This window comes from Astyanax mexicanus, chromosome 20 (assembly GCF_023375975.1).
Source record: "Astyanax mexicanus isolate ESR-SI-001 chromosome 20, AstMex3_surface, whole genome shotgun sequence".
Taxonomy (NCBI): domain Eukaryota; kingdom Metazoa; phylum Chordata; class Actinopteri; order Characiformes; family Acestrorhamphidae; genus Astyanax; species Astyanax mexicanus.
This window is the reverse complement of record NC_064427.1, coordinates 28,609,566-28,622,716: the sequence shown is the minus strand read 5'-3', so window position 1 is coordinate 28,622,716 and position 13,151 is coordinate 28,609,566. Positions and strand designations below refer to the sequence as shown.

The following is a 13,151-nucleotide window of genomic DNA, read 5'->3' as shown; positions in this document are numbered from 1 at the left end:
GCTTTGCCACTGCACTACAGTATATTTATATATGTAGATATAAATCTCTATATTTTTTTTATTTGTTGTGTGAGCAGTAGAAGAATCGGACATCATTGACCTGGAGAAGCGGTACTGGTTATTAAAAGCTCAGTCAAGAACTGGACGCTTTGACTTGGAAACGTTTATCCCATTGGTATCTCCTCCTATTCACCCATCTATAAGCGAGGGTATGATATTATAACATTATGACATATTTGACATATTTGATTTAATAGTAAAATATTAAAAGTATTTTTTTTCCGGTAAGTTAACATACCTATTTAACATCAACTGTGACATTTGTGCTCTTGCAATACTCCAGGTTTATTCCATGCTTTTGATGAGAACAGAGACAATCACATAGACTTCAAAGAGATCTCCTGCGGGTTGTCAGCATGCTGTAGAGGACCTCTGGCTGAGAGACAGAAGTGTAAGTGCTTGAATTGAACCTGGAGTATTTCATTGATGCATTTAATAACTGGAAATAGACTTTAATGTCTATTTTTAATGACAGAGTACAACACTGCTACCTAGTGTTTGGGGTTAAATACGACATAAAGTGAACCACTGACATCAATTTGTACATGCAAATTAATTTTATATTCTTACTTGTGCAAGCTCTAACTATTTGTGTTTTTTTTTTTTTTTAAAGCTAGACTTCATGTCCTGAGAGAAATTGAGTTACTTATTTTTTTTAGCATATTAGAGTACATATTAAAGTGAGCACTTGCACCAAAATGTCATAATATACAGGCCTGGAAAAAATAAGAGACCACTTATTTTCTGAATCAGTTTCTCTGATTTTGCTGTTTATAGGTATATGTTTGAGTAAAATGAACATTGTGGTTTTAGTCTATAAACCAATGACAACAATTCTCCCAAATACCAAATTAAAATATATTGTAATTTAGAGCATTTATTTGCAGAAAATGTGAAATGGTTTAAATAACAAAAAAGATGCAGAGCTTTCAGACTTCAAATAATGCACAGAAAACAAGTTCATATTCATAAAGTTTTGAGAGTTCAGAAATCAATATTTGGTGGAATAACCCTGTTTTTTAATTACAGTTTTCGTGCATCTTGGCATGTTCTCCTCCACCAGTCTTGCACACTGCTTTTGGATAACTTTATGGTGCAAAAATGTATGCATTTCACCTTGGTTTGATGGCTTGTGATCATCCATTTTCCTCTTGATTATATTCCAGAGTGTTTTTTTATTTGGTAAAATCAAAGAAACTCATCATTTGTAACTGGTCTCTTTTTTTTTTCCAGAGCAGTTTATACTGTTCTTTTTTGCTGCTGTAATTTACTATACCTAAGTAATAAACTATTGCTCATTCTGTCTTTTTGCTTTGGAACAGTTTGTTTTAAAGTGTTTGATGTTGACCGTGATGGAGTTTTGTGCCAAGAAGAAATCCAGGAAATGGTCAGTGCACTACTGGAAGTATGGAGGGACAATCGTACGGACTCTATCCCTGTAAGTGATCTTGTAATGGGCATAAATCCATGACCCAGTTTAACATTGCATTGACATGTAGCGTGGCCTTCAGATTTGCAGATTTTTTTCCATGTTGTCAAATCTGGATGTTCAATTCAGTTTCCAATGTTGGATGTTGAAAATTAAGAAAATAAGTGCTGTTATTGATTGGAAACTTGATTCAAGGTCCAGATTTGAGGACCTCTGTTTTAACTTGTTTATTTAAGACTAGGGTCAATATTGGCTGCAACTGCATGTTTTTTTTCTCTTCTTTTTGCAGGAGTTGGAGTCAAGTGTGTCTGATATTGTTGAAGACATTCTTAGAATACATGACACTACCAAGGTATTTGCGTTATTGTTGTATTTTTGTATTATTATTGTATTTTATATGCTATATATGTGAAAAACAAATATGCAGAAATTCAGTAAATGTAATATCTAACTTTTATATAATATTATAACATTATTAGTTACACATTTAAATGCATTCACTTTCAGTTTACTAAATTACGCGATGAGAATTTAAAGAGCAGAGTAATTTTCTAGGGTTTTAATTTACATTAAATCTAACCTCAGGGCATGACTAGGGAAGAAAAAATCACTTTTCTTTGCTCCCAAAACACAGAAAGGACATCTGACGCTTGAAGACTATCAGATATGGAGTGTGCAAAGTGTGCTCGCTGCAGAATTCCTTAACCTCCTTTTTCAGGTATAAATAAACAGCTGCGCATAACCATATTAATGTTCTACTTTGTTGTCTCAGCTGTGTTTTAACACTGTTTTTTCACTTTATGACTATGAAATCGAGTTTTTACTTTATGACTTTCTACAGGTATGTCACATTGTTCTTGGACTGCGACCTGCCACTCCAGAGGAGGAAGGACAGATCATCAGGTTAATTTCACTTCCCTCCTGTTTTGTGTTTCTGTTATAGTATCTCTTCCATTCTGTCACAGATTGTTCAGCTGAAAAGCTTTATGTTGTTGCACTGGTCATTGATTTGCTCTCTGTGTGCAGAGGCTGGTTAGAGAGGGAGAGCCGGCATGGCCTCCAGCCTGGAGACTACTGGTTCCTCATCTCCACACAGTGGTGGCAGCAGTGGAAGGATTATGTGAAATATGTAAGCTTAAAGCAACTACATGGTTTGTAAATTAAATAAGCTTGTAGGCATAAGCTCATGCTGTCAGATTTGGGTTGCTTGTTACAGCTATACTATATGTCCAGTACTATTCATACAATATTTCTGCCTAAAGAAGTGGAACACCCATTATTGAGAGTTGTTCTGGCGTATTGCTATCTTAATAGCGGAAAACCTAGTGCACCACTGACTGATTTGAACCTTGACAACAGTCAGTCGTCAGACATTCATTGCTTTCTTGGAAACCCAGGTTCGCGTTCAACAAGCAAAGACACACAGCAGTTCAAAAAAACAACATTTAACAGTAAACTGAATACCAAGTAAAAAAAAACATTGCTCTTCCCGTAAATCACCTGTGACACAGCGTGAATGTGCAGATCAGTTTTGTCTGTTAAGAAGCACAGAAGTTGAATGCGCTGTTAAAGTAGAAATCCGCCAAGGTCAGAGGGCACCTGGCTCTTAAAGAGAATGGCAAGTGACAGGCTGATCAGTTTATTGCATATTACACCCAAAACACACCCATGCAGGTAGGGGTGGGCGATATGGCCTTAAAACAATACCATATTTCTTGGTATTTTTGCGATAACGATACTAATGGCGACATGACAAAACATTTAATAATAAAAAAAAATCAATAATACACTACTGCAACAAAATGAAAATGACATATGATATGGCACGCCCCGAACAGAGATATATTATTATTATAGATTGTAACAGAAGTCAATGAACCACAATATCATGATTTTAATAATGCACTCTAAATATTTCAATATATCCAGGATATAAGTGAAATAAATGATACTGGACAGATATAATCTGTCTCTAGTAGATATATAATGGGAAATGAGAACAGTGTGATTTTCTTTTTTCTTTTGCTAAAAACAGCAAAAAAAAACAAAACAAGAAGTACCCTGATGTGATAAGTAGTGGTGGGTGATATGGCATGATATTTTAGGGCATAATATTGTTCACGATATTCAAAAATATTGGCTATATTATTGTGTATGATATGATTTGCAGGTTTTGAGCAAAGACACACTGACACACCCTAAATGAAGTTGCATGCGGTGCTGGTGACCATTATATACCAATATATCACTGATATAGGTCCCTTACAGTCCTGTGCAGAGGTTGTAGGCTTCTAAAGACATTATTAAATGGCATTAATCTTAGAAATAAGAGAATTTTAAGTGTAAAAACTATAGATCACATTAAACCAAATGCTATCGTTATGAAGAAAGAAGTTAACATCTTGTCAGCTAGTTTGAGTTAAAGCTAGTTTCTCATTGATAACCCTAGCCAAGCATGTGGTTTTGTTAAAAGAGAGTGAATGTTAGATAATTAACTATGAGATTTAATCAAATTTCTAACACAAACGAAATGTAACCTACCTTCTGAACTAAGCAGTAGTGCCGCTGTGTTTACATGCTGAGAGAATAACCTGAAGAAGTTTAGGTAAAATAATATATTTGCATTTAAAAAAATGAAAACAAAAATGTGCAGATAAATCGCAAGCATTAACACAATGTTGACCACACTAATAATACTAATAATATATGTGCAGTTTGTACAGTGTACACAGCAGCTGATCTTGATGACATGTCATTCTTAGGACAGCAAGGCTATAGTGGTGGAACAGCCATCAGTATTTGCTGCTGGCAGAAGTCCTACCTCATCAGCTGGGGTGGAACAGAATGGCCAGGGGGAGAGCTTGACCAGTTCACACTCTTCCTCTGAAGAGAAGTTCTCTGACAACATCTCCAGTGCGTCTGAGGCATCTGAGTCCACAAGTAGCAGTGAGTTTCCGTGAAGGATGTCTTATTCTGCTTCTGCATATTTATTGAAGTTTTTGCATTGCAATTTCTCATACACTTGGCTTCTTCCATGTGTTACAGGTGTTCTCCCATCCGGCACGACTGCTACCGATATCTGCTTCTCTCGACATGCAGACTCAGAGGCAGACAGTCAGAGCTTCCTGGGGGCAGATGGGAATGTGACGGCCCTCAGGCCTGGTGCTATAGACAACCAGCCGCTGGTTACCTCAGAGCCTCTCAAGGTGAACACTTTTATGTAGCCGTATGCTTCGGTCTATAAGGCATTTAAAATCCTTTTGGGGCCGCGGGCAGTGTGGCGCCACGGCGGCATTGATAGAGTGGCACCACGACGGGATTGATGCCACCTCTCGGCCATGGGGCCGCTCGCTTCACTGACAGTCTGACGTTAAGCAAAGTTTAAGGGTTAACTTCACCTAGCACTCAGTGCTATATCTTTATAACCAAGGCTGTATCTCTGAAAACATTTTGTCCTCTGAGTTTAAGAGCTGTAAATTTGACTATGAGGAGGAAGGCAGGTAGCCTTCTCTGCTGCAGTGCTGTTAGCCAATCAGAGGCGATATGTTTGCATGTATAAATTCATGAGCAAGAGACGAAATCCTGTCTTTCTTCAGACACCTCTAATTCAGTGATATGAAACAGGGCTAAATAGAAACACCTGTGCACTTTTTCACAAAAAACAGCTCACATGACATTCATTCATACTAGAAACCACAACTAGATATTTTAAAGTCAATGAAAAAACGATGGAAATAAGACCTTTAATTTTCCAAAAATTGGCACATTATAATCTGGTGCGCCTTATGTACGAATTTTACCAGTCAGGTATTAGAAAGCAGTAAAGCCACTCCGCCGCTGAAGTACAGCGTTATAAGAGTGAGTCTTCAGTAAAGTTTCTCCAGCGCTAAGGCTGGGTGCAGCAGCATTAGCATTAGCCACTAATCCCATCACTAGCTCTTTCGCCGTTCAGAAGCGAGTATATTGGACTGTAGTCTCTGTGTGTTTGCTATGTTAAAACAAGCTACGTGGGACAAACCGCTAACTGTTAGCACCTTGGGTAACCAGAACATTCAGGGTTCATTTGTCTAGTGATATCAGGTGGCATTTATATCCCGCTTAGACAAAATATTGGAAATCTAAGCTTACTGGAAATAAATTACAACGCTTTACTCACCCAAATAAACAGTTTTCAGGAGAGAAATCTGTACAGAGTAACATCCAGGGCTTGTTTGACTTTAAAATATTTTTTTTGAAGGAAAACATGGCGAAATCCTTGTTCACTTCCATGTAGGCATCCTTACCATTGTCTCTTAATCCACCTTATAATCCTGTGTGCCTTATAGCCTGAAAAAATACGGTAATTAAATTATTAATTTGTGTTGGTTTTCCACATCCTTTAAATCAGGGTTTCCCACAGCGCTCTATAGTTATGGCGGCTGCCTTGACAACAAATACCTGATTTTCTGTGGGAAACCCTGTATTTAATAATACATAATGGTTAAAAGTTAAAGTTAACTGGTATAAAGTTCTGTTGTGCTTTAACACTGTGAAAATCTGAAGTGTTACCACAGGCAGGTGACTGCTTTGTACCACCCACACTTGTGTATGTTGTGTGGTGTTATCTTGTGATTGAGGTTTATTACTGGCCAACATGCTCATGGCAAGGCAATGTCAATTATCACAGTGTGACAATGGCCTCTGGCTAGAGTTGTGCGTGTAAACATACATGCAACTTTGGCATAAACCACATCCACATTTATTGCAGTGTAGGGGTCTTCTAGCTAGTTTTCTAATGTTTGTGTGTTATTATGTAATAGTGTTTTCAGTGTTATGTAATTATCTCTGAAATGCCTTAATGTCTTTCAGGCTCCTACGTTGACAATGGAAGGGGGTCTGCTGAGACGCTCTCCAAACCTACATCTGGGCCAAGACTTTGAGGTTGTTCCTGAGCCAGTCTGGAGGGCTCTCTACCACTGGTATGGAGCAAACCTCAGCCTTCCAAGGCCGGTACGTATAGTGATGGTATAAAAAGCCTGTCGAAGAATGTCCTCACAATCTCTGTAGTCCTAGAACTTGATGATTTACTCTTATTGTACAGGTGATCAGGACCAGAGATCTGGAGAATGCAGAATTAGAACTATTTCCCAGACATCTGCTCTTCTTGAGACAACAGCCTCCAGCCCGCACACCTCAGTCTAATGGCTGGATCAACATGGGTAAGACTTGACTCTGTACATATGCAGATGTAGAGATTTATCCTAATGCTTTGGGTAAAATACCTGACTTTTATATTTTATTTTATTAAACTAAGGCAGGTTTAAAATTTTATGAAAGATTGTAATTAACAAAAGCCAAAAAATATTCAAGCATTTTTTAATGGAATGTAATGTCTTTGTGTGCAATCCTTTAGAATTGATTGCATAGTATAAGCCCTATTCATATAGAATTCGTTTTACTTGGAGGTGAAGAGGGGTTTATTGTCAGTTGAATTTTACTCCTGTCTGAATGTGCCATGACAGTAATTGTTCCCTGATGATACTTTTTCAAAAACGATACAGACACCTTTAAACTAAAAAAAAAAAAAACTCAGACTAAATTAATCTTGTTCAGATTGAAATATTCTTTCATGTCCGGAGGAAGAAGAGTTTCACAGCTTTTCTAAAGTGTGGTGGCGCGTTGATGATAATGTGCAACACTCAAAACCACCAGCTTATAGCCTACATATACTGTATATTATGAACATGTACCTACTAATTTTCAATATAAACCAAAAAATATTATTCTTAATAAATTGGGTTAAATTGGTTAAATATCACCATGTGTTTGTGTAGTTGGCTGCAGTGTGTAAATGGAGTAGCCACTCCCATTTCAGTCATTTATACACAGATTTCTAACCGGTCATACATTTTCCTGATGTCCTGTGGTAGGGCTGATATTGTCCAAAAAATAAAAAGTAATCTTAGTATTCTTCAAATATATAAGTGATTCTTGATTACGATTACGATTGTTAGTTCTTATATAACAACTTCACAACAACAGTTTTTTTTTCTTGAATACTAAGCAACCCCCTTCAATTTTACTGCAGCTTTTATATTAAATACAGTGCAAACATCCTTATGCTTCAGTTTAGGGAAAGTGTAAATTATGAAAATTACTGACTGGTTTCTAAGAGAAGCACATGTTAATATACTGAGATTCCTTTTGGAAGCTTCTTAATGCAAAGATGTACAATATCCTTTATCCCATTTTTAAAATTGCAACAAACCATTAATTTGATTAATCAAATTAATTTGATTAACCTTCCAGCCATATTCCATACTCTACCCCCCACGTAAATCTAATCCCATTTGAATAAGATTATTGATCACCCTTCAACACATAAGGATTATTTGTATGGGTGTATTTTGATCCAGAAAGAAAAGCCAAAGAATCATTCAGGGGTTATGAACCAACAAAAAAGCCCCTCAGTCTATGAAAGGTGAAACTTGCACAGTGCACGCTCTGTTTTCTAATTCACTCAATGAAAATGCGTGGCCTATGGTCTATGAAAGTCACAAGACCTGCAGGCTCTGAGCAAGGTCATGTGATGCTCCTTGTATGTGGTTGGGTTGTGGTACAGAAAGGCTTTGCTTTGAACAGTTTCTGTGTCACATGGAAGTAAATACCAAGGTTTAGAGATTAGTTATTCAATATCTTTATTATATTATAAGATTGTTTTAACATAAGCTTGTTACATTTTGCTTTACGTTTTAAATAATTTTGTGCTCAGCATGATTTCTTTAACAGTTGTAAAATTTCCCACTGCTTACTGTAGGTAACATGCCGTCTCCCAGTGCCCCTCTAAAGCGGGTGCTGGTCTACACTGGGTGCTTCAGCAGAGTGGGCACTATTAAAGACATTCACGATTACCTGTCACAGAGACTCCGTATTAAAGAAGAGGATATGAGACTCTGGCTCTACATCAACGAGGTGAAGAGCCTGCCTGTGATACACAAGCATATGTACACGCACGCACATACATGTATGTGTGAGATACTGTGCAAAGTTCTGTAAAATAATAAATTAGATGAATAAAAAAAGCTCCTCATTTAGACAGTAAGTGTTTATTTGCTTAATAAAACACATTTATATAAAAAATAAAATAAATCCAACCATGAAAGTAAATAAAAATAAATTGAAACATTGTTACTAGTAGTAAAAGTAGTGGTTTTATGTCACTGTGTTAAACATCTCCAAAGCTCTCCTCTTAAGAGTCCAATATTGTTTATAGTTATTATCCAACACCTGCTTTTTGGTACATCTGTGCTTAATGATGTTAAATCAGGAAAGCTGTTGATGGAACCAAGCTTCGTTCTTTGTTCTAGCTCACAATTTCTCAACTTCTTCTGTTCGAAAAGTTCTTATTGTGTCTTATCTGTCCCAATGTGACCTGTGTCCCAATAGACAGTTATTGCTGAGATAAATAGTGTTAAATAATGTTCTTAAAACTTTTGCATAGTACTGTATATGTATATTTACATTTTGTCTGTTAATAATAATTTAAAAATAGGCTGAAACTACCAAAATGAACATTTCAAAAATTTTATTCATTTTGCCGCTTTTTTTTTATCAGTCTGTGTATTTTTTTCTTGCTTTTCAAAGAAAAAAACAAAAATATCATTTTAAAATATTAACTTTTTATTTATTATTTTTTTTTTCTTCTTTTTTTTACCTTTTTTTTAACAAGACAAAATCATAACACAAAACAAAAACTCATGATATGAAATGACTGAATAGTAAAAAGAATAAGAAAGTCTCATTAGATACATGCACAAGAAATATTACATTAACTAACGCGACATAAAATAGCAAGGTCGATTTAGAAACCACAAATATTTAACTTTTTAATAGCTCAGCAGACAAACCAACAAAGCACAATACATTTATCTTGGCAGTGGTCCTTTAATTCTAAATTTACATTAGCAGTGTTATTTTATTAAATATGTAACTCAGTAGTGTTTAATCATAAATGCAGCTCAGAATTGAGTGTGGGCCTTAAAAATCCTCTGTTCCTCAGTTGGATGAAACAATATAACAGAACTTAAAATGATCAATGAGAAATTGTTCGGTAAAAATCATTCAGTTTGTTTTGGCAGAACTACGAATTGGGTTATTTTTGTTCGTTTTCAGCAGAATATTTTAGGTTGCCAAATAATTGATGCGTCCCTAATACGTACCGTATTCATGTTAAGTTTTGAACATAAAATATTCTAGATAAATTTATAAATATGTGTGTGTGTGTGTGTGTGTGTGTTTGTTTGTAATGGTCAGGGTTTTGGTTAAAAATTTACAGATACAAATGACTGTAATCTGTTCCTCAACAGAATTATTTGACTCTTCTTGACGATGAGGATCATTCACTGGAGGCCCTTAAAATCCCAGATGAACAGTATATGGTTATTGAAGGTGCTATTTTCGGATACATTTGTTCATTTTTGTTTATAAAAATTCAATTATAAATATAATTTATCCATTTTCCTAACTTCATCTGTTTTCTTTTCTACAGTGCGCAACAAAGACATGAGCTGGCCAGAGGAGATGTCATTCCTGGCCAACAGCAGCCGAATAAATCGATATAAAGGTGCCTGATGATTAAAGATGTAACAGTGTAAACAGTGTTCTGCATGCCTGTGTGTCTGTGTTTTTGAAGTTTGCTTATTTTTTTTTTTTTTTTCTCTTTAAATAGTTCCCACTGAGAAAGGAGCCACGGGACTCAGTAACCTTGGCAACACGTGCTTCATGAACTCTAGTATCCAGTGTGTGAGCAACACTAAACCACTCACTGACTACTTCCTGTCTGGATCCCACCTCTATGAACTGAACAGGTGAGGGTTTGTCTGCATCCAACACTTCATATCTTCTATTTACATGATTAACATGCTTACATAGCTTTTTGTAATGGTGAATATTTATACACTGATATGCCAAAAGTCATGGGATAGCAGTACACTTACAGAAGTGTTAAGTAATGAAGTACAAATACTTTGTTACCTTACTTAAGTATAAATGTTGTTTATCTGTACTGTACTGGAGTAATATTTTTTTAAGACGACTTTTTACTTTACTCCTTATATCTGATCTTTCTACTCCTTACATTTTAAACATAGCCTTGTTAGTCCTAATTCATTTCAGCTTGTCTTTATTCCTTTATTCTCATTGTAAAAAAAAAAAAAAAACACACACAATCCATCCGGATAGAGTGAATCTGATTGTGGTTGGATGCAGAGAAGTACGAACATGCACCACTCTGACTCAAGAATATAGCAGACGTATGTAGCCCAGTATGAAGATGATCCTTGCAGAGACCCAAAAGAACGCGAGAGAAATGTCCAAACTAAGCTTCTTTGATATATTTACACTGAACTAAAATACATTAATTTTTTTAATGCTAATTACTGCAAGGCAACATGAATTATTCTAGTCAGAGTGAGGCCTGATATAATGAGTGCCAGATGGATGAAACAATTAATTTTTCAAGTTCAAGGTGCAGACATTTTACATTCCTTGACCCACAGTATCAAATGTGTGTACTGGAAATTCGTTATAAAAGCATTCGCATTACCACCCACAGTGGACAGTAAAAGCCCATTGGGGGGGTGATGATTGTGACTTCCAGAGTCTTGAAATTTTGTGGCAGCTGTTCAGAGATTTCCCAAAAATCCCATTCAGTCTAATGTATCTGGGCAGGTGTTCAGGTGTTTTTACATAATTGAGTTCACGATTCCCACTTCAGTTAAGCTAATCGAAAAATAATACCACAAATTATCCACCATGCTGTTTGAAATGAAAAACAAACTCTATATTTAGGTATTCTATAATACTGTTGTTGTGTAATATCATTGTTGTAATTATTGTCTTGTTTGGGTGGTATTCCCAGCTGAATTAGCTTAATCCTGAACATTTTGTCTAAAGTTCTGTTCTGTGTTCTGTTTTAACTTCTCTTCCACAGAACTAATCCTATCGGGATGCGTGGTCACATGGCAAAATGCTACGGTGATCTGATCCAAGAACTGTGGAGTGGTACTCAGAAAAGTATCGCTCCACTGAAACTCAGGGTATGTCTCTAAACATTCTTTTATACACTTATACACAAAGTACACAGTGTGTAGAGTGTTGAGAGGACTTTTTAATTTTATTTTTTAAATTAGATTTCAATAGGCCTTGACGATATGTCATAAATCTATATCATAGTATATATATATTTTTGTTTTTTTCGGCTAATATGATATAATTCTGATATCGATATGAACAGTATAAAAGCCACCACCCTGTGTATGGTGCAAGTAATTGCGCACTGATAAAGCAGGGTGATATGGTAAAAATATTCTATTACAATATTCAAGTATGTTTTTAGTATACCGTATTTTTGGCACTATAAGGAGCACTTAAAATTTTCCCAAATATTGTCAGCATCCCTTTTAATCCTGTGCGCCTTATCTATGAATTTTACCAATCAGGTCATAAGGAGCAGTAAAGCCACTCTGCTGAAGTGCACAGTTATACAGGAGTTTCAGTTTATTCAGAGGTGAGAATCATTGGCCTGTAGCCTGCTGCTAACCCTGGCTAGCACTGCTGGAGCAGCATTAGCATTTACCGCTAACTGCGCTAGCTCTTTTGTTGTTCAGAGGGAAGTATATCGGACTGGATGCTGCACGTAGTGCTGCCGGGCTGCATTAGTCGCTAACTGCTAATGCTAATGCTCCAGATATAGTGCTGGAGAAATTTGGAAATCTAAGCTTACTGTAAATAAACGGAAGGTCTTTACTCACCCAAATAAACAGTTTTCAGGAGGGAAATCTGTGTAGCTTAACATCCAGCACTCGTTTGACTTTAAAAGAAAGTCTTTGTTTATTACAGTTTTGTTTACTTAGCTTAGCTTTACTTAACTCAGTTAGCTACCCCTCACCACCACCACCACCCAGCGGCGAGACCTGCTGAATTAGAAGTTCCTTGAAGTATCTCTTAAAATATGCCTTATAATCCAGTGCGCCTTATGTATGAAAATAGACCAGAAAATAGACGTTTACTGCGAAAAATACAGTACACAGTGTTATTATATTTTAAAATGCAGACAAAATACAGCAGAAGTGGCAGATTCTGTTATTCAAATGCTCTTTCATGTGCATTACAGTGATTCTTATTTTTATTTATTTTTTGGTGCACATTATCCAAGTAAACAGGATTTTTTTTTACCTTCTCTGGCCTGGTGTACTGATGATATCCATGCTACGATATGAAAAATGATCACAATACGATAAAATGTTTTTATGGTGTCCAGCTTTACATTTAATTAACAAAAACTAGTGCTGTTACATTATAATTTGGTTAATTTAATACAGATTAGGGGTGGGCAATATTATATCGTATACAATATATCGTGACACAGAAATATCATGATAAAAATCCATATCGTGATAATAGGGCTGTTCTGTCTTAAAAGTATTCTATTATTTACTGTGAAGCTTTAGGTTTATTTATTGTATAATTGTTTTAGTTTGCAGTTTATATGCATGCACTAAATATTCTGCAATATTATTTGCCGCATTATATTATTTTATGCTATATTATTTATTTTGCCACATTATGATTATACTGTTATACTATTATACTATATTCCTGAAATGAATGAATTATTTTAGTT

The 13,151-nt window shown here is 35.8% G+C and overlaps 1 protein-coding gene across 1 annotated transcript in view; it reads left to right on the top strand.

The window, feature by feature from the left end:
• The window catches only part of LOC103023192 (ubiquitin carboxyl-terminal hydrolase 32), a 43,742-nt gene that overhangs the window by 10,180 nt on the left and 20,411 nt on the right, over positions 1 to 13,151 (top strand). The window contains exons 6-21 of the mRNA XM_022681292.2: positions 78 to 209; positions 344 to 451; positions 1,383 to 1,498; positions 1,779 to 1,841; positions 2,124 to 2,207; positions 2,331 to 2,392; positions 2,516 to 2,618; positions 4,252 to 4,435; positions 4,535 to 4,695; positions 6,338 to 6,478; positions 6,570 to 6,687; positions 8,286 to 8,440; positions 9,835 to 9,916; positions 10,017 to 10,091; positions 10,197 to 10,335; positions 11,460 to 11,565. Of these exons, the coding sequence (XP_022537013.2) occupies positions 78 to 209; positions 344 to 451; positions 1,383 to 1,498; positions 1,779 to 1,841; positions 2,124 to 2,207; positions 2,331 to 2,392; positions 2,516 to 2,618; positions 4,252 to 4,435; positions 4,535 to 4,695; positions 6,338 to 6,478; positions 6,570 to 6,687; positions 8,286 to 8,440; positions 9,835 to 9,916; positions 10,017 to 10,091; positions 10,197 to 10,335; positions 11,460 to 11,565 (1,829 nt within the window). The remainder of the gene's footprint in view (positions 1 to 77; positions 210 to 343; positions 452 to 1,382; positions 1,499 to 1,778; positions 1,842 to 2,123; positions 2,208 to 2,330; positions 2,393 to 2,515; positions 2,619 to 4,251; positions 4,436 to 4,534; positions 4,696 to 6,337; positions 6,479 to 6,569; positions 6,688 to 8,285; positions 8,441 to 9,834; positions 9,917 to 10,016; positions 10,092 to 10,196; positions 10,336 to 11,459; positions 11,566 to 13,151) is intronic.